Here is a 21,801-nt window from a genome sequence, read left to right as displayed (position 1 = left end):
TGTATGAAGAAATATGACATAAAATTGAGTCCAAAACAACAGAAAGACATTTACGCATTCACGGTTATTCAAAGCTAAACGTTCAGGTGAACAGTTTGTGAGTTTTATGACGACAAACCCAAGAGCAACGAGTCCATAAACCTAAAGTTCAGGAACAAATGACGTGACAATCCTATTCTTCATCTTTATGGCTCTCAAGTGCTTAAGTTTAATCTTGGCAAAGATTGCGATGCAAAGTGACGAGTTGCGGAATGACTTTAGAGTTGCTTGCATGTGCGTACCATTTTCCGGTAAACGTCATTCATTCGATATATACGAGTGAATGTTTGTGTTAGCTCTTGTTTATCTTTGTGAGTTGATGATAGGGGGGGGGGGGGGGGCGGCAGGGGGTTGTTAACATGCATCACTTGCAGTTTTTTTATGGAATCTTGTAAATACAAAGCATGTATTTATGTTTTAGATTATTTTTTGTTGAATTTTCTAAGGTTTAATCCACATTCTCAGATAGTTAAAACTTGCTCAATTCTTTAAAATTTGATTCTTGGCTATCTTGACAATGATTTTAGTTTTTTTAACTAGTTCTACAATGTCTTCTGTGTCTGTCTCTATCCCACCTGCAGTTTTGTGATGGAATCCTGTAAATACAAAGCATGTGTTTATGTTTTACATTATTTTTCTTAAAATTTCATCATTTTTTCCACATTCTCAGCTAGTTAAAACCTGCTCAATGCTTTAAATTTTGATTCTTGGCTATCTTGACAATGTTTATTTTTTTTTGAACTAGTTCTACAATGTCTTCTGTGTCTGTCTTGGTACTGCAAACAAGAAATATCCCAAAAATGGGATGAAATAATAATGTAATCGAATGAAAAACACCAGAAAACTGAAAAATCACAGTTCCTATTTGAATATTTTCCTTTCAATCCAACTTTGAATTCACGTCAACTCACACAAGCACAATTTTACAACAAAATGGTTGCCAAAAAAACCCCATAAGCACTTGTTTATAGCATATGCCTATCAAAGGCGGCCAATCCCGATCCAAGGTTCGCATTACTCATCCGGTATTCCAGAAAACGAATCAAAGCCTTTGACGGTAAAGTGAAAATTGCCATTTGTGCAGATTTTTTTAAACAAAAATTCAGCACGGTGCAACAGACTCTGCATTGAGGAAGTGAAAAGAACAAAATGCTCAAAAGGATGGTTTTTTCCGAGGCTCAACTTATGAATGACCCAAAAAAAAAACGCTCTGTACGTGTTCTCCTTATCAACAATAACGCCATAAAAAGTACTTTTTTATAACACTGTCATATCTCAGCAATTGACAGTAAAGGACAGTAAACAGGAAACAACCTGATTGGAAAATGAGAAAATCATTTTAAGATTAATGGGCAGAGCAAAAATAAATGAATGAAGTGAAACACAATATGTTTTTGTACTTCCCCCAATTAGAAATCAGTGGAAATCAGAAAAATCCTCCACGAAAAATCAAAATCATTGCAGAAAAACACAATTTAACAATGTACCGTATTTTCACGACTATAAGGCGCACCCTCAATGAATGGCACATTTTAATTTTTTCCATATATAAGGCGCACTGGATTATAAGGCACCCTGTCTATTTTGGAGAAAATTTAAGACTTTTAAGTGCGCCTTATAGTCCTGAAAATACGGTACCCATAATCTAACAAAGTACATATAAAACAAACTCACCACCTGCCAATGACGGTGCTAGACGTCCTATTCATTTTGAGTGGGAGGAGCCAACGTCCAGTGCAGGGTTCAGGAACCTTTTTTGACAAAAAGAGCCATAAAACACTTCATATTTTCAAACATTATTCCTTAAGAGCCATACTCAGAATGTAAAAAGTAAAAAATTCATGAAAATGTGAGCATTTATTATTAATTTCACCACTTTAAAAGTAATAAAAAAGTCTGAATTCTTTCAAAAACATTATTTCACTGTTGCTAATCAATGAGAAAATCCATTCATTAGAGTCTAATGAAGAAAAAATATAATTTAAAAATACAGAGAGACATATACACCCATCAAAAGAGCCACATATGGCTCTCGAGCTTCCCTACCCATGGTCTAGTGCTGTCAATGAGTTTGATTGACATCCCTATGTTTTTGTCCACCATCCAAATAAAACTGTTTTAGTCAATGACAGGTTTGGGTTGGGGGAGGGGGGTGCTGGAGCACAACACGCAATTGCAACTGATGAGTCACGTTTAGCTTGAATCTCTTTCACATCATTTTTTTGTCTTCTCTCTCTCTCGGAGGGGACAGGAAGTAAACGAGAGGCCACTTTCTCAATGAAGGCCAGTTAAGACAAAAGAGTGGTGGTGTTAAGAAGTCTTCCTTTTCAGGACCCCCGCTCACAAGTCCCCTCGCTTGCAACGCAAGGGCCACGTCCGTCCGACCTCTTCTCGGGAAGAATGTTCAAGGATCGGATAACGTTTGCCATCTTGGCCTTCTTCATCCCGATATGTTGGACGGTCAATTTGGACGGTACGATATTGCATTGTTGTCTTTACAAGTGATTTTCGAAAAAGTATTGGACGATATTTTTTGGGAAATCCAATTCATAGCTTAACATAATATTTAATACATTTTTGCTAAGGGTTTTAAATGAGTTGATGTATTTTTCGGACTATAAGTCGCACTTTTTGGCTTGGATTTTTGATTAATATTCAAATTAAACGGATGTTGACAGTTGTTTTTTTCTCCATTTTACTATTGTTACTTCATTTAATGTTTGCGATCATATTTTTTTTTAAAAAAAGCTTTCCCCCCAAAAAAGAACTTCACTCCAGTGCGACTATTTTTTCTTCGAAATTTATCGTCGGAAAATGGGGAAATTTTGAGAATAGTTTAATTATGACATTTACTTAAGAATAATCCATAGGGATAATTATAATAAATATGTCGATGTATGTGTTAAACCGCAGGGGTATTACTACTAAATACATGCAATTGTTAATTTTATACTAAATAAAAAAATATTTTTGCAGATTTTTGCCAAACTCTAACTAAGAAACTACCACTCTAATATGTAAATTATACCGGAACAATAATTTGACCAAAGTGTGTTTTATTAGTCTACAAAATTAAAATAATAACTCTACCCCTAAAAATAAAATATAAATATTCTTTAATCTATCAACATTTCTAAAATGTAAAAAAGTCAAGTAAAATTGTCCTAACTTGTCACAAGTGTTTTTTAATGAAAGTGCCTATTTTAAATCTATCAACATTACCTCTTTCTAAAATGTCAAAAAAATCAAGTAAAATTCTCATAACTTGTCACAAAAGCATTTTTTGATGAAAATGCTTGTTTTAAATCTATCAGCATAACATCTATTTCTAAAATGTATAAAAAAAGTCCAGTAAAATTGTCATTTTAATCTATCAGCATTAGCTATATTTCTAGAATGTACAAAAAGTCAAGTCAAATTGTCAAAACTTGTCACAAAATCGTTTTTTTTAATAAAAGTGCCTATTTTAAATCTATCAACATAAACTCTATTTCTAAAATGTCAAAAAAGTCAAATAAATTTATCATAACTTGTTTTTTTTTAATGAAAGTGCCTATTTTTAATCTATCAACATAACCTATATTTCTAAAATGTAAAAAAACTCAAGTAAAATTGTCCTAACTTGTCACAAAATCGTTATTTTAAATAAAAGTGCCTATTTTAAATCTATCAACATAACCTATATTTCTAAAATGTCAAAAAACTCAAGTAAAATTGTCATAACTTATCACAAAATCGTTTTTTAAATAAAAGTGCCTATTTTAAATCTATCAACATAACCTATATTTCTAAAATGTCAAAAAACTCAAGTAAAATTGTCATAACTTGTCAAAAAAGTTGTTTTTTTAAATGAAAGTGCCTATTTTAAATCTATCAACATAACCTCTATTTCTAAAATGTCAAAAAACTCAAGTAAAATTATCATAACTTGTTTTTTTTTTTTAATGAAAGTCCCTATTTTAAAAGTGTCATGTTGAACAAGCCCTATCCAAAACATTCCCAATTTTAAACCTTAAGTTTTGGTTTAGTCAAAAACTCTACAGGAAGGCAACGGGCAACATTTTTCACTAAATATTATTATAGGTATATATAGATAACATGTTTTTTGTGCTTCCCCTGGCGCAGATTCTTCATTTTCCCTTTACAACAAAGCCCTGAGCTCATGCCTGCTCAAGCGTTCGTCGCGATGCCTGGAAGTCCGCTGGACTAGCGGCAATCGCATCTTCGTCACCTCCACAAAAAAATGTCTGGGTGCGCAAGGCAAGAGCGTGGGCAGCGAGGTCAACCTGTACGACTGCGACGACAAGAGCGAACTGCAGAGATGGGAGTGCGTCAACGGGACGTTGCTGAGGCTGAAAAACCAAAAGACGGAGCTCTACATTGAGCTCAAGTCCGAAGGGGGCTTGGCGCTTTCCAGGACCACGGGACCCGGCAACGCTTTTACCGTCATGGGGACGGGAAATGGCGCTTGTTCCAGAACCAACAGAGGTAACGGTTTACCCTGGATTGGATTTCCGTACAAGAACGTGTTCAAATGGGAAAATCGGGATGGAAAGCGACTATAAGGCGCACTTAAAAGTCTGAAATTTTCTCCAAAATAGACAGTGCGTCTTATAATCCAGTGCGCCTTATATATGGAAAAAAAAGAAAACCAAAAAGGAAAAACCACCACTGTCGGATATTAAAAAAACACAAACGCCTGAACTGAATACTCAATACTGTTAAATATGCAGATGCCATCTTAGTTTATAACATCTTCCATCATATAGCTCCTCCCCCCACTGCAAGATTTTATACCAAAAAAATCCAAAACATCAACAATGGCTGGCTCTAGAGGTGACTGTAAAGTAGTGAGTGAATGCTTCATACCTGAAAGTCAATAGCAATTACTGTATTTTCACCACTATAAGGCACACTTAAGTCTTAAATTTTCTCCAAAATAGACAGTGCGCCTTATAATACAGTACGCCTTATATGTAAAAAATGTCATTCGTTGAGGGTGCGCCTTATAGTTGTGAAAATACGGTACATTTGCTCAAATAGGCAAAACGTTATGGAAAGCAAAAGCCCATTCCTACCCTGTCAAACACGCACTTTTAACTCTCCTTTCACGTTGTTATGAGTCAAAAGTCAAAGTTTTTTTCATTTATTGTCAACATTTGTTAAAAATGTGACCTGTTTTCAAGTAAAGCAAGTTGGAAAATATATGTAAAATATTTTTTGGGGATATTTTGCAAGAGACTTTTCATATTTTCATATCTTTTTTTATCCGTTTATGGTCAACATTTGTTAAAAATGTAACCTATTTAAGAGTAATGCAAGCTAAAAAATATATTTAAAAAAAATTAAACTAACAGGAATTTTTAAAAAATATTTTGCAAGACATTTTTCATAATTTCATTTGAATTCTCGAAATCATCGATCTACAAACCAGGTTAAATGACCTGTTTTAAAGTTTTTTCGTTTTGAAAAATATGACTTGTTTCAGGGTAAAGCAACCCATAAAAAAAAATGTAAAAAATGATAACTCCCAAGTCTTGTGATTTCAGTATTCTACACCATTGACGGAAACGCCTACGGAAAGCCGTGCATGTTCCCCTTCCTGTACAAAGATCGCTGGTTCGGCGACTGCACCACCTTCGACTCGTCCATTAAGCGCCCCTGGTGTGCCATCGAGACCAAATACGAGCACGAGCAGTGGGGTTATTGCCCGACAACCTGTGAGTGGAACGAAAACGCGGTAAAACATTGGAAACACTTCATTTCCGTCTGCTTTGACGCATTTCTATGTCAACGCGTAGCCACGGAATACTGGAGGAAAGACCACATCACCGGATCCTACTATCAGCTCAATTTCCAATCCGTCCTGAGTTGGCCCCAAGCTGACGAGAGCTGTAAACAACAGGGCGGCGCCCTGGCCAGTGTTACCCATCCCTTCGAACAAGCCTTCATCTCAGGTAAGAAGACCCCGCCCCTCAAACTATGACCCTTGCTGATCACAAAAGAATGAGCATTACAGTCGTAGATAGCTCTACTTGTTTCGTAACTTGGACATTTCGTAAGTAGAGGTGTACTTTATATGTCAGTTCTGTAATTCCTTCCAAGGTCCTCACACAACTAGCAACTAGACTAGGGGTGGCAAACTGATGCTACATTTTTAAGTTCAAAACAAAAATTAAAGTGCCCAAAGTATACGATTTCTCATGATTAGTTTTCTAATAATAATAAAAATAATAATAATAATGCTAATACTTCTACTACTACTACTACTACTACAACTACCACTACAACTACCACTACAACTACCACTACAACTACCACTACCACTACCACTACAACTACCACTACTACAACTACCACTACTACAACTACCACTACTACAACTACCACTACTACAACTACCACTACTACAACTACCACTACTACAACTACCACTACTACAACTACAACTACTACTACTACAACTACCACTACTACTATTACTACAACTACCACTACTACCACTACTACCACTACTACCACTACTACCACTACTACCACTACTACCACTACTACCACTACTACCACTACCACCACTACTACCACTACCACCACTACTACCACTACTACCACTACTACCACAACTACCACTACTACCACTACTACCATTACTACTACTACTAATAAAATAATAATGATACTACTACTACTAATAATAATAAAGATCTCAGAGAGCACGTAGTCCAAACTGCACAAACCAAAGAAGTTCTGTTGACCGTGTGATGAAGCAATGAAAATGAGGAAGCATTCCCAAAAAGCAGGAACAATCTAATCTGTTCACCGTGTCCTTTCCCATTTGTACATCTATTTTGTTTTTTTTTTGTTTTTTTATCAACGCGCAGCACTATTAGGAAACGTAAAAAACAAACTTTGGATCGGACTTGTCTTGAACCCGGACCACGGCTGGCAGTGGACGGACAGCAGGCCTATGCGCTATCTCCGATGGAATAGTGGTAAGTTACATGACAACAACAACAACAATAACAATAATAAAACCCCTTGCTACTCTTGTTTTAGGGTTCCCACTTTCCAATCCAGGCCACAATTGCGCCTATTTAGACTCTTCTGGTCAACACCGATGGGAAACATTTCCCTGCTCCAAGAAAACCGGTTACATCTGCTACAAACCGGGAGTCCCTCCTTTTCCTCCACAGGGTATAAACATTTGTTGTCGTTTTTTTGTTTCAATCTATTCCTAACACTAAAATGCAACGTTATCATTGTCCGTTTTTCCCTTTCCCGTCCTCAGTCGAGCAAGGTTTCTGTTCGAGTCCCTGGATTCCATACAATGGCCACTGCTTCCACCTCCTACGCACCCCCAGGAGCTGGCCCGATGCCCTGAAGGATTGTCACAAGGAACTGGGGGACCTTGTGAGCGTACGTAATATTGAGGACCAGAGCTTCATCATCTCTCAACTGGGATACGGTGAGCAAATGCGATCAAGCTACGAAGTATTTCGAAATTCGTCAACACAATACTTGTGCAAAGTCACTTCTCATTTTACAAGCCAAACCTGCATTGTTTAGGCTTTAAGTTAAAGGTGGATGCTAATGAATGCTAGCATTAGCGGAACCAGATAAAATAGAATACAACGTTCTATTGTCATCTCCAAATTAGCAGTGTAACAGCGATACAAATATTATAGTCCTAATACAGTAATCCCTCAAAGATGGCGATTAATGTAGACCAGAAATGGCGGCGAAAAACGAAAAACTGCAAAGTGGGATCACCCCATTATAACTACCACAATGTAATGTTTTGGTGCCCAAGTATAAAAAAAATGCATAACTATTAAATATTACAGCTATAAGCATGTCAAAGACTATAAATATAAACATATTTAAATGTAATAATAATGTACTCACAGTGAAAATAGTTCTTCTCCGCTTGGTATAAAGAGTCCTCGGTCTTCCGCCATTTTCCTAGTGACAAGCGGAAGAAAAAAAATTATAAAATTCAGTTTCAGCATGGATTCCCACATTTTTATGAAATTTTTTCCCAAAAAAAATCCACCATGTAGTGAATCTGCGATATTTGAAGGATTACTGTACAAAGTGTATACCTATCTACGTATTAAAATTCCATCTACAGTACCACAACTAAAATTAAAATTGCCGAAACTGTTATTTGCGGTTTCTGGTTAATAACAACGTCAAATAAAATGTCGCTGAGATCATTTTCAATCTAAAAAAATCATTTTTCGCAGCCTCTACCGATGAGATTTGGATCGGTTTGAACGACAGAAAAACCGAAGGCTTTTTCCAGTGGAGCGACCAATCGGATGTCTTCTTAACCAGCTGGGCCTATGGAGAACCAACCCTCCTAACTGGAGATGAGGACTGTGTGCTAATACAAGGCGAAGTAAGGCGGGAAAAATGACTTTTTTAGTTTTTTGACAATGGGATAAACGCGCATATTTTCAATCCGCAGAATGGCAACTGGGCAGACCGATCATGTGACGAAAAACATGGTTTCATCTGCATGAAGCAGAGCAGCACTGAGCACTTGCCAGATGAAGTTCAGATGGACATTGGCTGCAAACCGGTGAGTCCTATTTGGGGGATTTTATCTCATTAACTATTTTATGTTATTTTTTTTCCATAAAAACACTTTTAAAAACATTTTTTTTTTGTTAAAATGCAACCAAAAGTGAAGAATGAAAGTATTTCAAATATGAGTACATGATAACTATTTCTGTCCTACCATTAAATCTATCAAAATAACCTATATTCCTAAATAGTAAAAAAAAGTCAAGTAAAATTGTCATAACTTGTCAAGAAACCGTTTTTTTAATGAAAATCTATCTATTTTTTAAATCTATCAAAATAACCTCTATTTCTAAAATGCAAAAAAGTCAAGTAAAATGGTCATAACTTGTTTTTTTTTTTTTAATGAAAGTGCCTATTTTAAAAGTGTCATGGTGAAAAAGTTCGATCCAAAACATCACAATTTTTCAGCCTTAAGTTTTGGTTTTAGTCTGCAGGAAGGTAACGGGCAACATTGCCTTTAAAAACATTTTTTTTTTGTTAAAATCCAACCAAAAGTGAGGAATTAAAGTATTTAAAATATAAGTCCATGATAAGTATTTGTGTCCTACCATAAATTGTACTGACCATAACTAAATTTGAATATTTTTTTGACTAAATTAACCTGTTTTTTCAGGGTTGGAAACGACATGGCTCCTACTGTTATTTTGTGGGAACAGAAACCAAAACATTTGACGAAGCAAAGATTGACTGTCGTACAACCGACTCCTACTTGGCGGATGTATCAAACGGGTAAAAATCCAAAATTTCACTTTCTCAAAATTTTCATCATTAAAACAGCACTAACTAGTGGACATAATGAGTAATTGCACCATATCCAGGGTGGACAACGCCTTCTTAATCAGCTTGGTGGGAATTCGATCCGAGAAATATTTTTGGCTGGGCCTATCAAACCAGAAGAATCCGGATGAGTTTGTTTGGACCAATGACGTTGGAGTCACGTTTACTCACTGGAATATCGGAATGCCAGGTATGGATTTTGTTGTGGGCGGAGCAACAACAATAAAAAATCTTAACCGAAGCTCTCACTTAAGGTAGCGGACAAGGATGCGTCGCCATGACGACCGGTATCATGGCCGGTCTATGGGATTTGCTTCCATGCGACAATAAGGAGAAGTACATCTGCAAGCATCTGGCTGAAGGGGCAGTCTTGACTCCGCCCCCTCCGACTGTTAGGCCTCCTCAGTGTGCCGAGGGTTGGATTAGAGTAGGAACGAGGAATACTTGCTCAAAGGTTGGTCTTGAAAATGGAATTCTACGCATTTAATGAGCAGTCAAGTGGATTAGAGTATCGCAAACAAGGGGGGCCGGAATTTTGCATGGCAACGTGCCCGGTAACATAACAAAAACAAATTTAAATGAACTTGGATGACGATGCAGACACTCAAAAATAGATTTAATCTAACTTTACACTAAAGTTAATTCAAATTTTGTTTGAAATTTTGATACCTTCCTTGACTCTATTGGCCCCGCCTCCACCCTGACTTTCAGATGCAACCTATCTAGGATCGTTTGCTTTTGTCTTCCCTTCAAAATATTCCCAAAATGATGCACACAAATGTCCTCACAATAGTATAACACACAACCACTCCCCAACAAAAAGTACTATAAAAACTCCTCTCATATTAGCGAACAAGCACCACCATTTGCACTGACTAACAAGATCAAAAAAAACACTGAAAAACTGCAATTACCATAAATTAAACTGACATAGTGCTGATTATTATCATGTATGAGCTAGACTTGAATTTAAATATGCGGATAAACTACTCAAGATACTTGTTTTAGCTTATGGATAGTGTGTTATAAATAAATTTCTATTTCTGAAGGACAGGCTTAGCGATACTTTAACTTTATATTGATGTCAATTGGTGGAAATGTTTTATCTTTTTGTCTTCTAACGTGAAGCAAATGATTTTTCCAGTACTTCACAGGGCCTCGATCTTTCGAGAAAACTTGGTTTGAGGCCCGAGATTACTGCCGAGGCATTGGAGGAGATCTCCTCAGCATCCATAGCAGCTCTGAGCTCTATGTGGGACGGTAAGCAACATATTATTACAATGTAGTGGTTAAATACACACATATATCTATATTTTTAAATCTACTACAGGCATGGAAAGGCTTGGATAGGCCTCCATGTTGCTGACCCAAGTGCAGGCTATGTGTGGAGTGACGGAAGTGCGGTAAGGGCAATATTTTTACAATATCATTCTATTTCTTATCTATATCCCTTCAATAATTTGACCCATTTTCTCGACCACAGCTAAACTTCCAACACTGGCAGGAAGGCGAGCCAAATAATTTTCAAAATTCGGAATCTTGCGCCGAGTTTCGTATTTATCGAGCCGACGACACGGGCTCGTGGAATGACGTGCACTGCGAGAGCTACAACGACTGGATTTGCCAGATCGCTGCGGGTCATTATTATTATTTAAAGTTGTTCAACAATGGTTTTGCCGCAAAGTAGCCTTGTTTATCTGTATGCGTCTGTATTACAGGAGTGACTCCAAAAGCACCTCCAAATGACACTGCTGTCGGTAAGTAGGCTACCGTATTTTCCACACTAATTTTCCCAAAGGCCGGGCAGCATTGCGCCTTATAATCCCATGCGCCTTATATATGGATCAATATTGGTTAATCATTGAATGAGATTCCCTTTAAGTAGTGGATGTAAAACAGCCCCATACTATTACTACTGCCACTACTACAGTTCCATCTCGTAGATGTGTAACATCCGCTATCACTACTACTACTACAGCAACTTCTAGTGTATGTAAATCACAATCCCTACTACTACCACTACTACTAAAGCTCCATTTAGTGGATGTATAACAACCCTATTACTACAACTACTGCTTCATCTTGTGTATTTAGAACACAATCCCCCTACTAATACTACCACAGCTACTACTACTACTACAGCTACTACTTCTACTACTATCACCACTACTACTACTACAGCTACTACTTCTACCACTATCACCACCACTACTATTACTACCACCACTACTACTACTACAGCTACTACTTCTACTACTATCACCACTACTACCATTACTACTACTAATACTACTACTACTTCTTCTACTGTCACCACTACTACCATTACTACTACTACTACTACTACTACTACAACTACTAATACAGCTGAGTCTTTTTCTTGCGCGGATAATACAGCACAAGCGTTGATACACACATGAATTTCCCCACCTTGTCCACTTGGGCAGACTACAACATGACATCCGACGGTTGGTACGAGTGGCACGGGAATCAGTACTACATCAACAGAGCCTCCAAGGCCATGGACGACGCTCGCCTTTACTGCCAGCAGCACCACAGTGACTTGGTGACCATCAGCAGTGAAGCTGAAAACATCTTCATTTGGAAACAGGTGAGAATGCTTACTTGAGTACATGTCATATGCCCTTAGAAAAAAAAATGACATTTAGTCTTTTGCTCCTAAACGCAGATTTCAAGAAGCTACGGGACCTATTACATAGGTTTATCAGTGGACCTAGATGGCTCATTTTGGTAAGTACAAATGACTAGCTGCTAACACAAAAAAATCATATCATTCCTGATATAATGTGCATTGAATAGACTTTCCAGATAAGCAATGAAAATTTAAAAAAACAACATTTTATGGGTACAATGTATCTCCAAGTAGTCCAACTGCTTTAACAAATGCAGTCTATCTAACACTAGTGAATCTTTTAGACCTCTTTAATGACCCTACATAGTCATCAAAAGTTCATCTAATATACAAAAACCTCATAAGGTTGACCTTCCGTAGTCCAACAGAAACTCAACTTTACATTTTTCCACACTTGACGATGCTATTTTAATGTCACTCAAGGTGGATGGACGGAACTTCAGCGGGATACCAAAAATGGGATGAAGACCAACCCAATCGAAATACTTTTGATGAAAGCTGTGTGGCTATGTCTTATTTTATGGGTAAGAGATTAAAAAAATCACTATACATCCAAGAGTCCACAATAATAGAGTAATAATACAGTCTTCCCTCGATTATTGCAACTTCACTTATCACAAATTCACTTACCACAAATTCACTTACCACAAATTCACTTACCACAAATTCACTTACCACAAATTCACTTACCACAAATTCACTTACCACAAATTCACTTACCACAAATTCACTTACCACAAATTCACTTACCACAAATTCACTTACCACAAATTCACTTTGCGTTTTTTTCTGCTACTCATTATTTAAAAAGAAATAAAGTTGAAATGTGAAAAATACGGGAGACATCAACCAGAAATAACCAGTTTTTCCTAACCGTCAGGCTTGTGGCGTACCTTTAACTGCGGCGAAGAGCATCAATTTATCTGCAAACGTGGCACAAACGCGCCCGTTAACACCACTGCGGCACCCCCGGCTGAACTTAAAGGCGGCTGCCCACTCAAATGGACCAAATTTGACTCCAAGGTAACAATCATCTTATGGCTGGGGAGCCCTATATGGCTCTCTGCTAACCTATTGCTAGCATACATTCATTGATTAGCAACATCAATGACAGAATGTTGTGAAAATAATTCGGAGCTATTTTCATGTCTATACTTTTTAATTGTAAGTGCATTTAAAACTATTTTGTGTCCAAGATTTTAGTGACCCCGTCAGTCCGTTATGAAGTGAAAATCCTCTTAAAAAGTAGCGCTTATTTTGATGTTGACAGTGTTACAGCATCAACAGTATTCGCAAGACTTCCTGGGAAGAAGCGAGGAAACAATGCTACTCTATGGGCGGGAATTTGGCCTCCATTCCTACCAGGCGTGTACAAGGTTTGCCTTCCCGTGACGGAAAACGCGTATAAAAAAAAATGGACAATAGCCAGAGTAAAAAAAAAATTCTCTTAAAATTGGCAGCGTTTTTGGTGACCAAAATGGCCGAAGCAGGGGCAGATCTTTGGATCGGTTTGAACTGTATAAAGCAAGATGCCTTTTATTGGAGTGACGGCAAACCCAGGCAGTACACCAACTGGGGCTATTCAGTAAGTACACAGCCAATGTACTATAAACAAGAATTGAATTTGTGCTCTCTTTGAAATATTTCAATTGTTTTTTTTTTTTTTTTTTTTAGATACAACGACGCCGCCCTGGGACTTTTTACCAAAGATGGGATGAGGTATTTTTTATTTTCATTTGGTTTTTATGCTTCCTTACATCATATCTAATTGCAAACTGGAAACATATTGGCCCGAATATAAGACGACCCTCTCTTTTTCAAGACTCAAGTTTAAAAAGACTTTTTCGAACCCTAAATTCAATAATAATGACAGTATTAAAACAACATATTCGGGAGAAAAAGTATGTTATTTTGCCCCATTCAAATGGTGCAAAAACTGTCCCTCACATCTTAAAGTGCAATCACATGTAAATCAATGGCTTCTAGTTTTTGATATGTAAACAAACCAATCTACTGTTATCAAAAAAACAACATTGCAATAACTTCATTAACCGTAAAAATGTTCAGGATTGGCTTTAAAGATATATAACTGCAACTAGCATTCAGATCAATTGGTATAATTTCTAGACAGACACTTTTTCAGTCATATTCCAATGCAAAAAACAACGTATTATATTCAGGCCAATACAAGATTTCATTTTATGTATCACAATGACTAAATTACAACATTTCAGGCAACAACAAGTGTCTAATACGCCTCTCTTTAATAGGAAAATTGTGTTGTCATGACCAACAATCCCACCAACGGACTTGGGAAATGGTTGATCAAATCTTGCAACAACACCAACGGATTCATCTGCACCAGAAATCCTGGTAACTATGTCTTTAAAATTAAGAGAACCGTATTTTCAGGACTATAAGGCGCACCGCATTATAAGGCACACCCTCAATGAATGACATGTTTTCCATATATAAGGCACACTGGATTATAAGGCGCACTGTCTATTTTGGAGAACATGTAAGACTTTTAAGTGCGCCTTATAGTGGTGAAAATACGGTAATTGCTATTAACTTCCAGGTATGAACCACTCACTACTTTACAGTCACCTCTATAGCCAGCCATTGTTGATGTTTTGGATTTTTTTGTATAAAATCTTGCAGTGGGGGAGGAGCTACATGATGGAAGATTTTGAAAACTAAGATGGCATCTGCATATTTAACAGTATTGAGTATTCAGTTCAGGCAATTGTGTTTTTTTAATATCCGACAGTGGTGTTTTTTCGTTTTTTGGTTTTCAGTTTTTTCCATATATAAGGCGCGCTGGATTATAAGACGTACTGTCTATTTTGGAGAGAATTTAAGACTTTTAAGTGCGCCTTATAGTCGTGAAAATACGGTAACCATATTCTCTATACATTCATTTGGATGATGAGGTTGGACTAGGAAATAGGTCAGACCAATGCATCCCTGGAGCCACCAAAAAGTGTCCAAATAGCCAAATTATCTGGTACTACTTGTCGTCAACAGACCCCGGTCTTCCATCTCAACCTGAACAGGCCGTTCCTAGCATCTTTGTTTCCCTGGGAAACGACAGCATCATGGCAGTGCAAATGAACCTGACGTGGGACGAGGCCAGCAAGCGCTGCCAGAGCATTGGCGCCAATTTGGTCAGTCTTAGGAGCGAATGGACCATGGCGTACGTTGAGCTGCTGGCCTTGAATCTCAAATCGCCGTTGTGGCTCGGACTCAACAAAGGGAAGGTGAGCTGTGGCCTGTAAAATTCCACGTGGCCAGCGCCACCTGTCCTCTACAGACTAAGCAAAAAAAGACATCTGGCTCTTTTCAGACCGGGGGTTATTTTAGGTACATTGACGGATGGCACATGAACTTTGCCAGCTGGGGCGAAGGGGAACCTGGCCAGAATCGGCCATGTGCCTACTTGGACGTGGATGGCAAGTTTAAAACGGCACTCTGCAACCGCACTATGTATGCCGTTTGTATGCAGTCCACAGGTACGCAAGCACAACGGTTTTTCGTGCAAATGAGCGGTCTAAAATCATATGTAGCGAGCAAATATAAATATATTTATACCTATTTATATCTATTTATCTCTATTTATGTCTATTTATGTCTATTTATATCTATTTATATCTATTTATATCTATTTATATCTAGTTATATCTAGTTATATCTAGTTATATCTAGTTATATCTAGTTATATCTAGTTATATCTAGTTATATCTAGTTATATCTAGTTATATCTAGTTATATCTAGTTATATCTAGTTATATCTAGTTATATCTAGTTATATCTAGTTTTATGTCTATTTATATCTTGTTATATCTAGTTATATCTAGTTTTATGTCTATTTATATCTAGTTTTATATGTCTATTTATATCTATTTATTTGTTTATTTATGTCTATTTATATCTATTTGTATCTATTTATAACTATTTATATGTCTATTTATATTTATTTATATGTCTATTTATATTTATTTATATGTCTATTTATATCTATTTATATCTATTTATATCTATTTATATCTATTTATATCTATTTATATCTATTTATATCTATTAATATCTATTTATATCTATTCATATCTATTCATATCTATTTATATCTATATATTTATTTATATCTATTTATATCTATTTATATCTAGGTATATCTATTTATATCTAGTTATATCTATTTATATCTATTTATATCTAGTTATATCTAGTTATATATGTCTGTCTATATCTATATCTATCCATCCAATGAAGTCACCAGATCGAGGAAGGTATTAAATGTAAAATAATCAAGAAAAATGAATATGCCACGTACAATATAACTCAATACCAAACATCCAACTAGATGAAACTAAATGAGAAAAACCTATTTAATAGCAAACAGAGAAGCTAATCAACTATAAAATTCCAAAACCTGACATATCAATAATTTAAGAGTGAACCAAATGCAAAATAGGGAACTATATCAACAAACTAGAGCAAAAAACAGACAAACTGGGGCGCTAAACAAGACTAACCAACTTTCGCAATACCGATAACTAATAACCGATGTCTGTCACAGACGTGCCTCCTACGCAGTCCGCCAACTACCCGGGAGTTTGCCCCGACGACGCCATGGCGGACTACAGCCAGAGTTTCACGTGGCTGCCATTCAAGAGCAATTGTTACTTATTTGTCACGGATGAAATGGAGTGGGCCGATGCAGCCACCAGCTGCGCCAGACATGGTAACAATACACTTGACATTTTGCACCTCGAATCAACGAATATCTCCCTCAACCCCCCAAAATGGTCGTAAATCGTGATGACAATTTAAAGATTTTTGATTCACAAATTTTAAAGATGGCGGACTTCTGTTAAAGTTCATTTTGATCATAACAAGGCATTAAAAATGGAAATAACCTCACTTGATGAGGGAACTTTAAGAATGTTGTTATAAGAATTTGTGTACTTTACAAGTGTTGACAAAAAAATACACACATTTTGCTTGTCAAAACCTTTACATTTTAAAAAATATACTAAAAAATATACATTTTGGACCCCAAAATCATCTATTTGGATCAACAAATAAGTTTTAATAATAACGAAAAATTTTAAAGATGGCGGATTTCCATTAAGTCCATTTTTGATCAAAACAAAGCATTAAAAAAATGGACGCTGCTAGTCTGCTGACACGTTATAACGATACATAAAATGTTCAACTTACCCAACAGACTTAATCTTGATATCTTAAATGTTCCTCAGGTGGATATTTAGCCAGCATTGAAGATCCCGAAGAGCAGTCGTTTATTCAAAGTAATCTGGAAATATTTCAGGACAGCCATTCCTCCTTCTGGATGGGCCTTTACAAAACACATAACGGTACATTTAACATTAATTTTCTTTCTCAATAGGCCATTTAATTAAAACAAATGCATTTTTTCCACTCTTTTCCATCAGGTTTGTGGCTGTGGTTGGATAAAACAGTCCTGGACTACACTAATTGGAGTCCAGATTCTGTGGAGAAGGACTACGGAGAAATTCAAACGGCAGATGGGGAATGGACGACGGGCGTACGGTGGGATGACAGAGCTTACATCTGCGAGACACCGAAAGGTAACAACATCCGCCCACTTTTCAACTTTTGGCAAGGAGCAACTCTTGAAGTCATGTGACCTTTTGTTTCCCTCCAACAGTCATGCCAAGGGAGATAGAGAAAGGACCCGGTAAGTTCCTCCTATTTTCTCCCATTAAACAAATGACAAAACCCTTCAAAACCTGTTTGGAATTGAATAGGAAGTCAATTAGCGTATGTTCTCGCATATAAGTCTCCCCTGCGTATAAGCCGCACCCTTAAAATTACCTTAAAATTGTTGAATTTTACAAAAATGCAAAATACTCACCTCCATATTCATGGTTTTACAAGGAGTACAAATGTGTTACATTAAAGGGAAAATCTTAAGAAAAATCCTGAGAGAGAGAGTTTAATATCTAAGAGAGAGTTTAATATCTAAGTACAATTTAATATCTAAGTACTGTTTAATATCTAAGTACTGTTTAATATCCAAGTACTGTTAAAAACAGTAGATTTTTTTGATATTAAACTCTCTCATGAATATAATTTTGAGAGCTGGTTTCAACAGTACTTAGATATTAAGCAGTACTTAGATACTAAACAGTACTTAGATACTAAACAGTACTTAGATATTAAACAGTACTTAGATACTAAACAGTACTTAGATATTAAACAGTTCTTAGATATTAAACAGTACTTAGATACTAAACATTACTTAGATACTAAACAGTACTTAGATATTAAACAGCACTTAGATATTAAGCAGTACTTAGATATTAAACTCTCTCTCTTAGATATTAAATAGTACTTAGATATTAAACTCTGTCTTAGATATTAAATTCTCTCTCATGAATATTATTTTGAGAGCTGGTTTCAACAGTACTTAGATATTAAGCAGTACTTAGATACTAAACAGTACTTAGATACTAAACAGTACTTAGATATTAAACAGTACTTAGATACTAAACAGTACTTAGATATTAAACAGTTCTTAGATATTAAACAGTACTTAGATACTAAACATTACTTAGATACTAAACAGTACTTAGATATTAAACAGCACTTAGATATTAAGCAGTACTTAGATATTAAACTCTCTCTCTTAGATATTAAATAGTACTTAGATATTAAACTCTGTCTTAGATATTAAATTCTCTCTCATGAATATTATTTTGAGAGCTGGTTTCAACAGTACTTAGATATTAAGCAGTACTTAGATACTAAACAGTACTTAGATACTAAACAGTACTTAGATATTAAACAGTACTTAGATACTAAACAGTACTTAGATATTAAACAGTTCTTAGATATTAAACAGTACTTAGATACTAAACATTACTTAGATACTAAACAGTACTTAGATATTAAACAGCACTTAGATATTAAGCAGTACTTAGATATTAAACTCTCTCTCTTAGATATTAAATAGTACTTAGATATTAAACTCTGTCTTAGATATTAAATTCTCTCTCATGAATATTATTTTGAGAGCTGGTTTCAACAGTACTTAGATATTAAGCAATACTTAGATACTAAACAGTACTTAGATACTAAACAGTACTTAGATATTAAACAGTACTTAGATACTAAACAGTACTTAGATATTAAACAGTTCTTAGATATTAAACAGTACTTAGATACTAAACATTACTTAGATACTAAACAGTACTTAGATATTAAACAGCACTTAGATATTAAGCAGTACTTAGATATTAAACTCTCTCTCTTAGATATTAAATAGTACTTAGATATTAAACTCTGTCTTAGATATTAAATTCTCTCTCATGAATATTATTTTGAGAGCTGGTTTCAACAGTACTTAGATATTAAGCAGTACTTAGATACTAAACAGTACTTAGATACTAAACAGTACTTAGATATTAAACAGTACTTAGATACTAAACAGTACTTAGATATTAAACAGTTCTTAGATATTAAACAGTACTTAGATACTAAACATTACTTAGATACTAAACAGTACTTAGATATTAAACAGCACTTAGATATTAAGCAGTACTTAGATATTAAACTCTCTCTCTTAGATATTAAATAGTACTTAGATATTAAACTCTGTCTTAGATATTAAATTCTCTCTCATGAATATTATTTTGAGAGCTGGTTTCAACAGTACTTAGATATTAAGCAATACTTAGATACTAAACAGTACTTAGATACTAAACAGTACTTAGATATTAAACAGTACTTAGATACTAAACAGTACTTAGATATTAAACAGTTCTTAGATATTAAACAGTACTTAGATACTAAACATTACTTAGATACTAAACAGTACTTAGATATTAAACAGCACTTAGATATTAAGCAGTACTTAGATATTAAACTCTCTCTCTTAGATATTAAATAGTACTTAGATATTAAACACTGTCAAAGATATTAAACTCTCTCTCATGAATATAATTTTGAGAGCTGGTTTCAACAGTAAACTCTGTTAAAATTTGACCGGCGACCAAATAGCGACAAATACGGCGTATATGCGAGAAAATACGCTACTCTTTGCTTCAAGCATAGGAAACCTCTAACCCTGTTTTTTAACATACACACAGAGCCACACATTGACGACAATGCCAGTTCACGCCAGCACACCAGCCTCATCGTAGTGCTGATCGTCATCCTCACGTCCTCAATGGCCGTCCTGGCCTTCTTCCTTTACAAGAAAACCCCTCGTTCGCTGCCCACCTTCGACAACCCGCTTTATTTCGGCCCCGAGCGAACGCAACCCGACGTGGTGGATACCAACAAACTAATCGAGAAGGCCGAAGAGGGGACCCCCGAGCCCATGATCACCTTGTGAACCCACGCGTGGGCTGGTGGGAATATTTCTCACCTCGGGCAAATGTATCACACTGCCACGCTCCATGTATTTGTACTGTATTTGTACTGGCTATTATTATTATTATTTAATAGTAAGGGTGTGTTTCAGCGGCGGTGGCGGCGGGTACCGACCTTGTGGGACTGAACTTTTTAGGCTCTGGGATGTCTGGCTGCAACAGTGGTTTTCCCTTGCTCTGCAAAATGAGTGTACAGAATGAATTACTTCTACTACTACTACTACTACTCGCTGTTCATGACTTGTGGAAAAAAAACAGCTTGAAATGACAATTAAACAAACACAACTGTGTTAATAGTAATTAATATCATGAATTAAAATTGGAGGAAGTGTGCTTTTACATTTGGTAATCTGTGATTATTTTTTGGAACATTTTAAGTAGTACTTTGTACTGGATAAGATGATACTAATAAATACATTTGATATACTATACAGTAGAAGGGAGGTTTAGGTACTACATTTTACTCCAGGTTCCCTTCTTTCTGGAGTACAATAAAATGGTAAAAATCGCCCCTGTAAAAGAGTTTTCTCTAGCTTAAATGCAGTTTTTTGGCAAAGTTTGAAGCTCGTTAACTCGTTAAAACGAAGTAAATTGGAACTCAAGATGGGGGCAATGCAACAATAACAAACAAATACAAATATGGTGTGCTACTTATTTTCTAAATTTCCATGAGTGTTGACACCTAACGAATGAATCAAACCGTTCCTATGTCACAGAATAAAACATGTTAACCTGTTTTTAATGGTTAAAGTGGCCAGTCTTTACCTTTTAATACTTTGTTAGGCGTTTACTGAAATTCCAGCCACATCAAACATGGCGGACACGCAGGTGCAGTTAATCATGCAAGCCAGACTTGATGGATACAATACACAAGTAAAAATCCCAATCTGCGTTTTTTTAATATTCACGCTTATAAAATCCGAATAAATCGCAATCTCCTCTTCGCCTTTTCTGAATTATCTCCTCAATAACATGCTAAACGAACTTGAAGTTTACTTTGTTTGACGAAACACCGCTTAGCCAAAATGTGCATCTAATCTATTTTATCTTGCTTACCTGCGTCAAGTAGTTGAATGTAAACTTCGTCAAAGTTATTTTCATATTTAGGTAACACAATTGCATGCTGTATTTCATCTTTTTGACACAGAAACCAACAAGATTAGTCTCGAAAAAGAAAACATCTGGCATGACTTCCTCACGTGATTTTTTCGCTCAATTAGACAGACCACGTGACACAGCGCAACCTACAGGTGGACAGTGGATTAGTTTTTTTAACCCATTAAGTATTATCATATGCTGAGTGAACGGGGTGAAACGTAGCCT

General features: G+C 36.0%; 1 protein-coding gene across 1 annotated transcript; it reads left to right on the top strand.

Annotated features, from left to right (window-relative positions):
* The first annotated feature begins 2,340 nt into the window (after positions 1-2,340).
* Positions 2,341-20,817, top strand: mrc1b (mannose receptor, C type 1b). Its single transcript, XM_077723788.1, has 31 exons — positions 2,341-2,512; positions 4,165-4,527; positions 5,589-5,759; positions 5,841-5,996; positions 6,921-7,031; positions 7,096-7,233; positions 7,328-7,504; positions 8,286-8,440; positions 8,510-8,623; positions 9,242-9,357; positions 9,447-9,595; positions 9,660-9,859; positions 10,550-10,665; positions 10,736-10,808; positions 10,889-11,042; positions 11,124-11,162; positions 11,853-12,016; positions 12,095-12,156; positions 12,482-12,582; positions 12,939-13,081; positions 13,329-13,434; positions 13,519-13,643; positions 13,733-13,777; positions 14,329-14,431; positions 15,086-15,318; positions 15,405-15,570; positions 16,638-16,802; positions 17,320-17,436; positions 17,515-17,670; positions 17,751-17,780; positions 20,194-20,817. The coding sequence occupies exons 1-31, from the start codon at positions 2,440-2,442 to the stop codon at positions 20,439-20,441; spliced, it is 4,269 nt and encodes a 1,422-aa protein (XP_077579914.1). The 5' UTR covers positions 2,341-2,439; the 3' UTR covers positions 20,442-20,817.
* Positions 20,818-21,801: the final 984 nt, after the last annotated feature.

Source organism: Stigmatopora nigra, chromosome 9, assembly GCF_051989575.1.
Source record: "Stigmatopora nigra isolate UIUO_SnigA chromosome 9, RoL_Snig_1.1, whole genome shotgun sequence".
Taxonomy (NCBI): Eukaryota; Metazoa; Chordata; class Actinopteri; order Syngnathiformes; family Syngnathidae; genus Stigmatopora; species Stigmatopora nigra.
The sequence above is the reverse complement of the archived record's forward strand: the minus strand, read 5'-3'. Positions and strand labels throughout refer to the sequence as shown.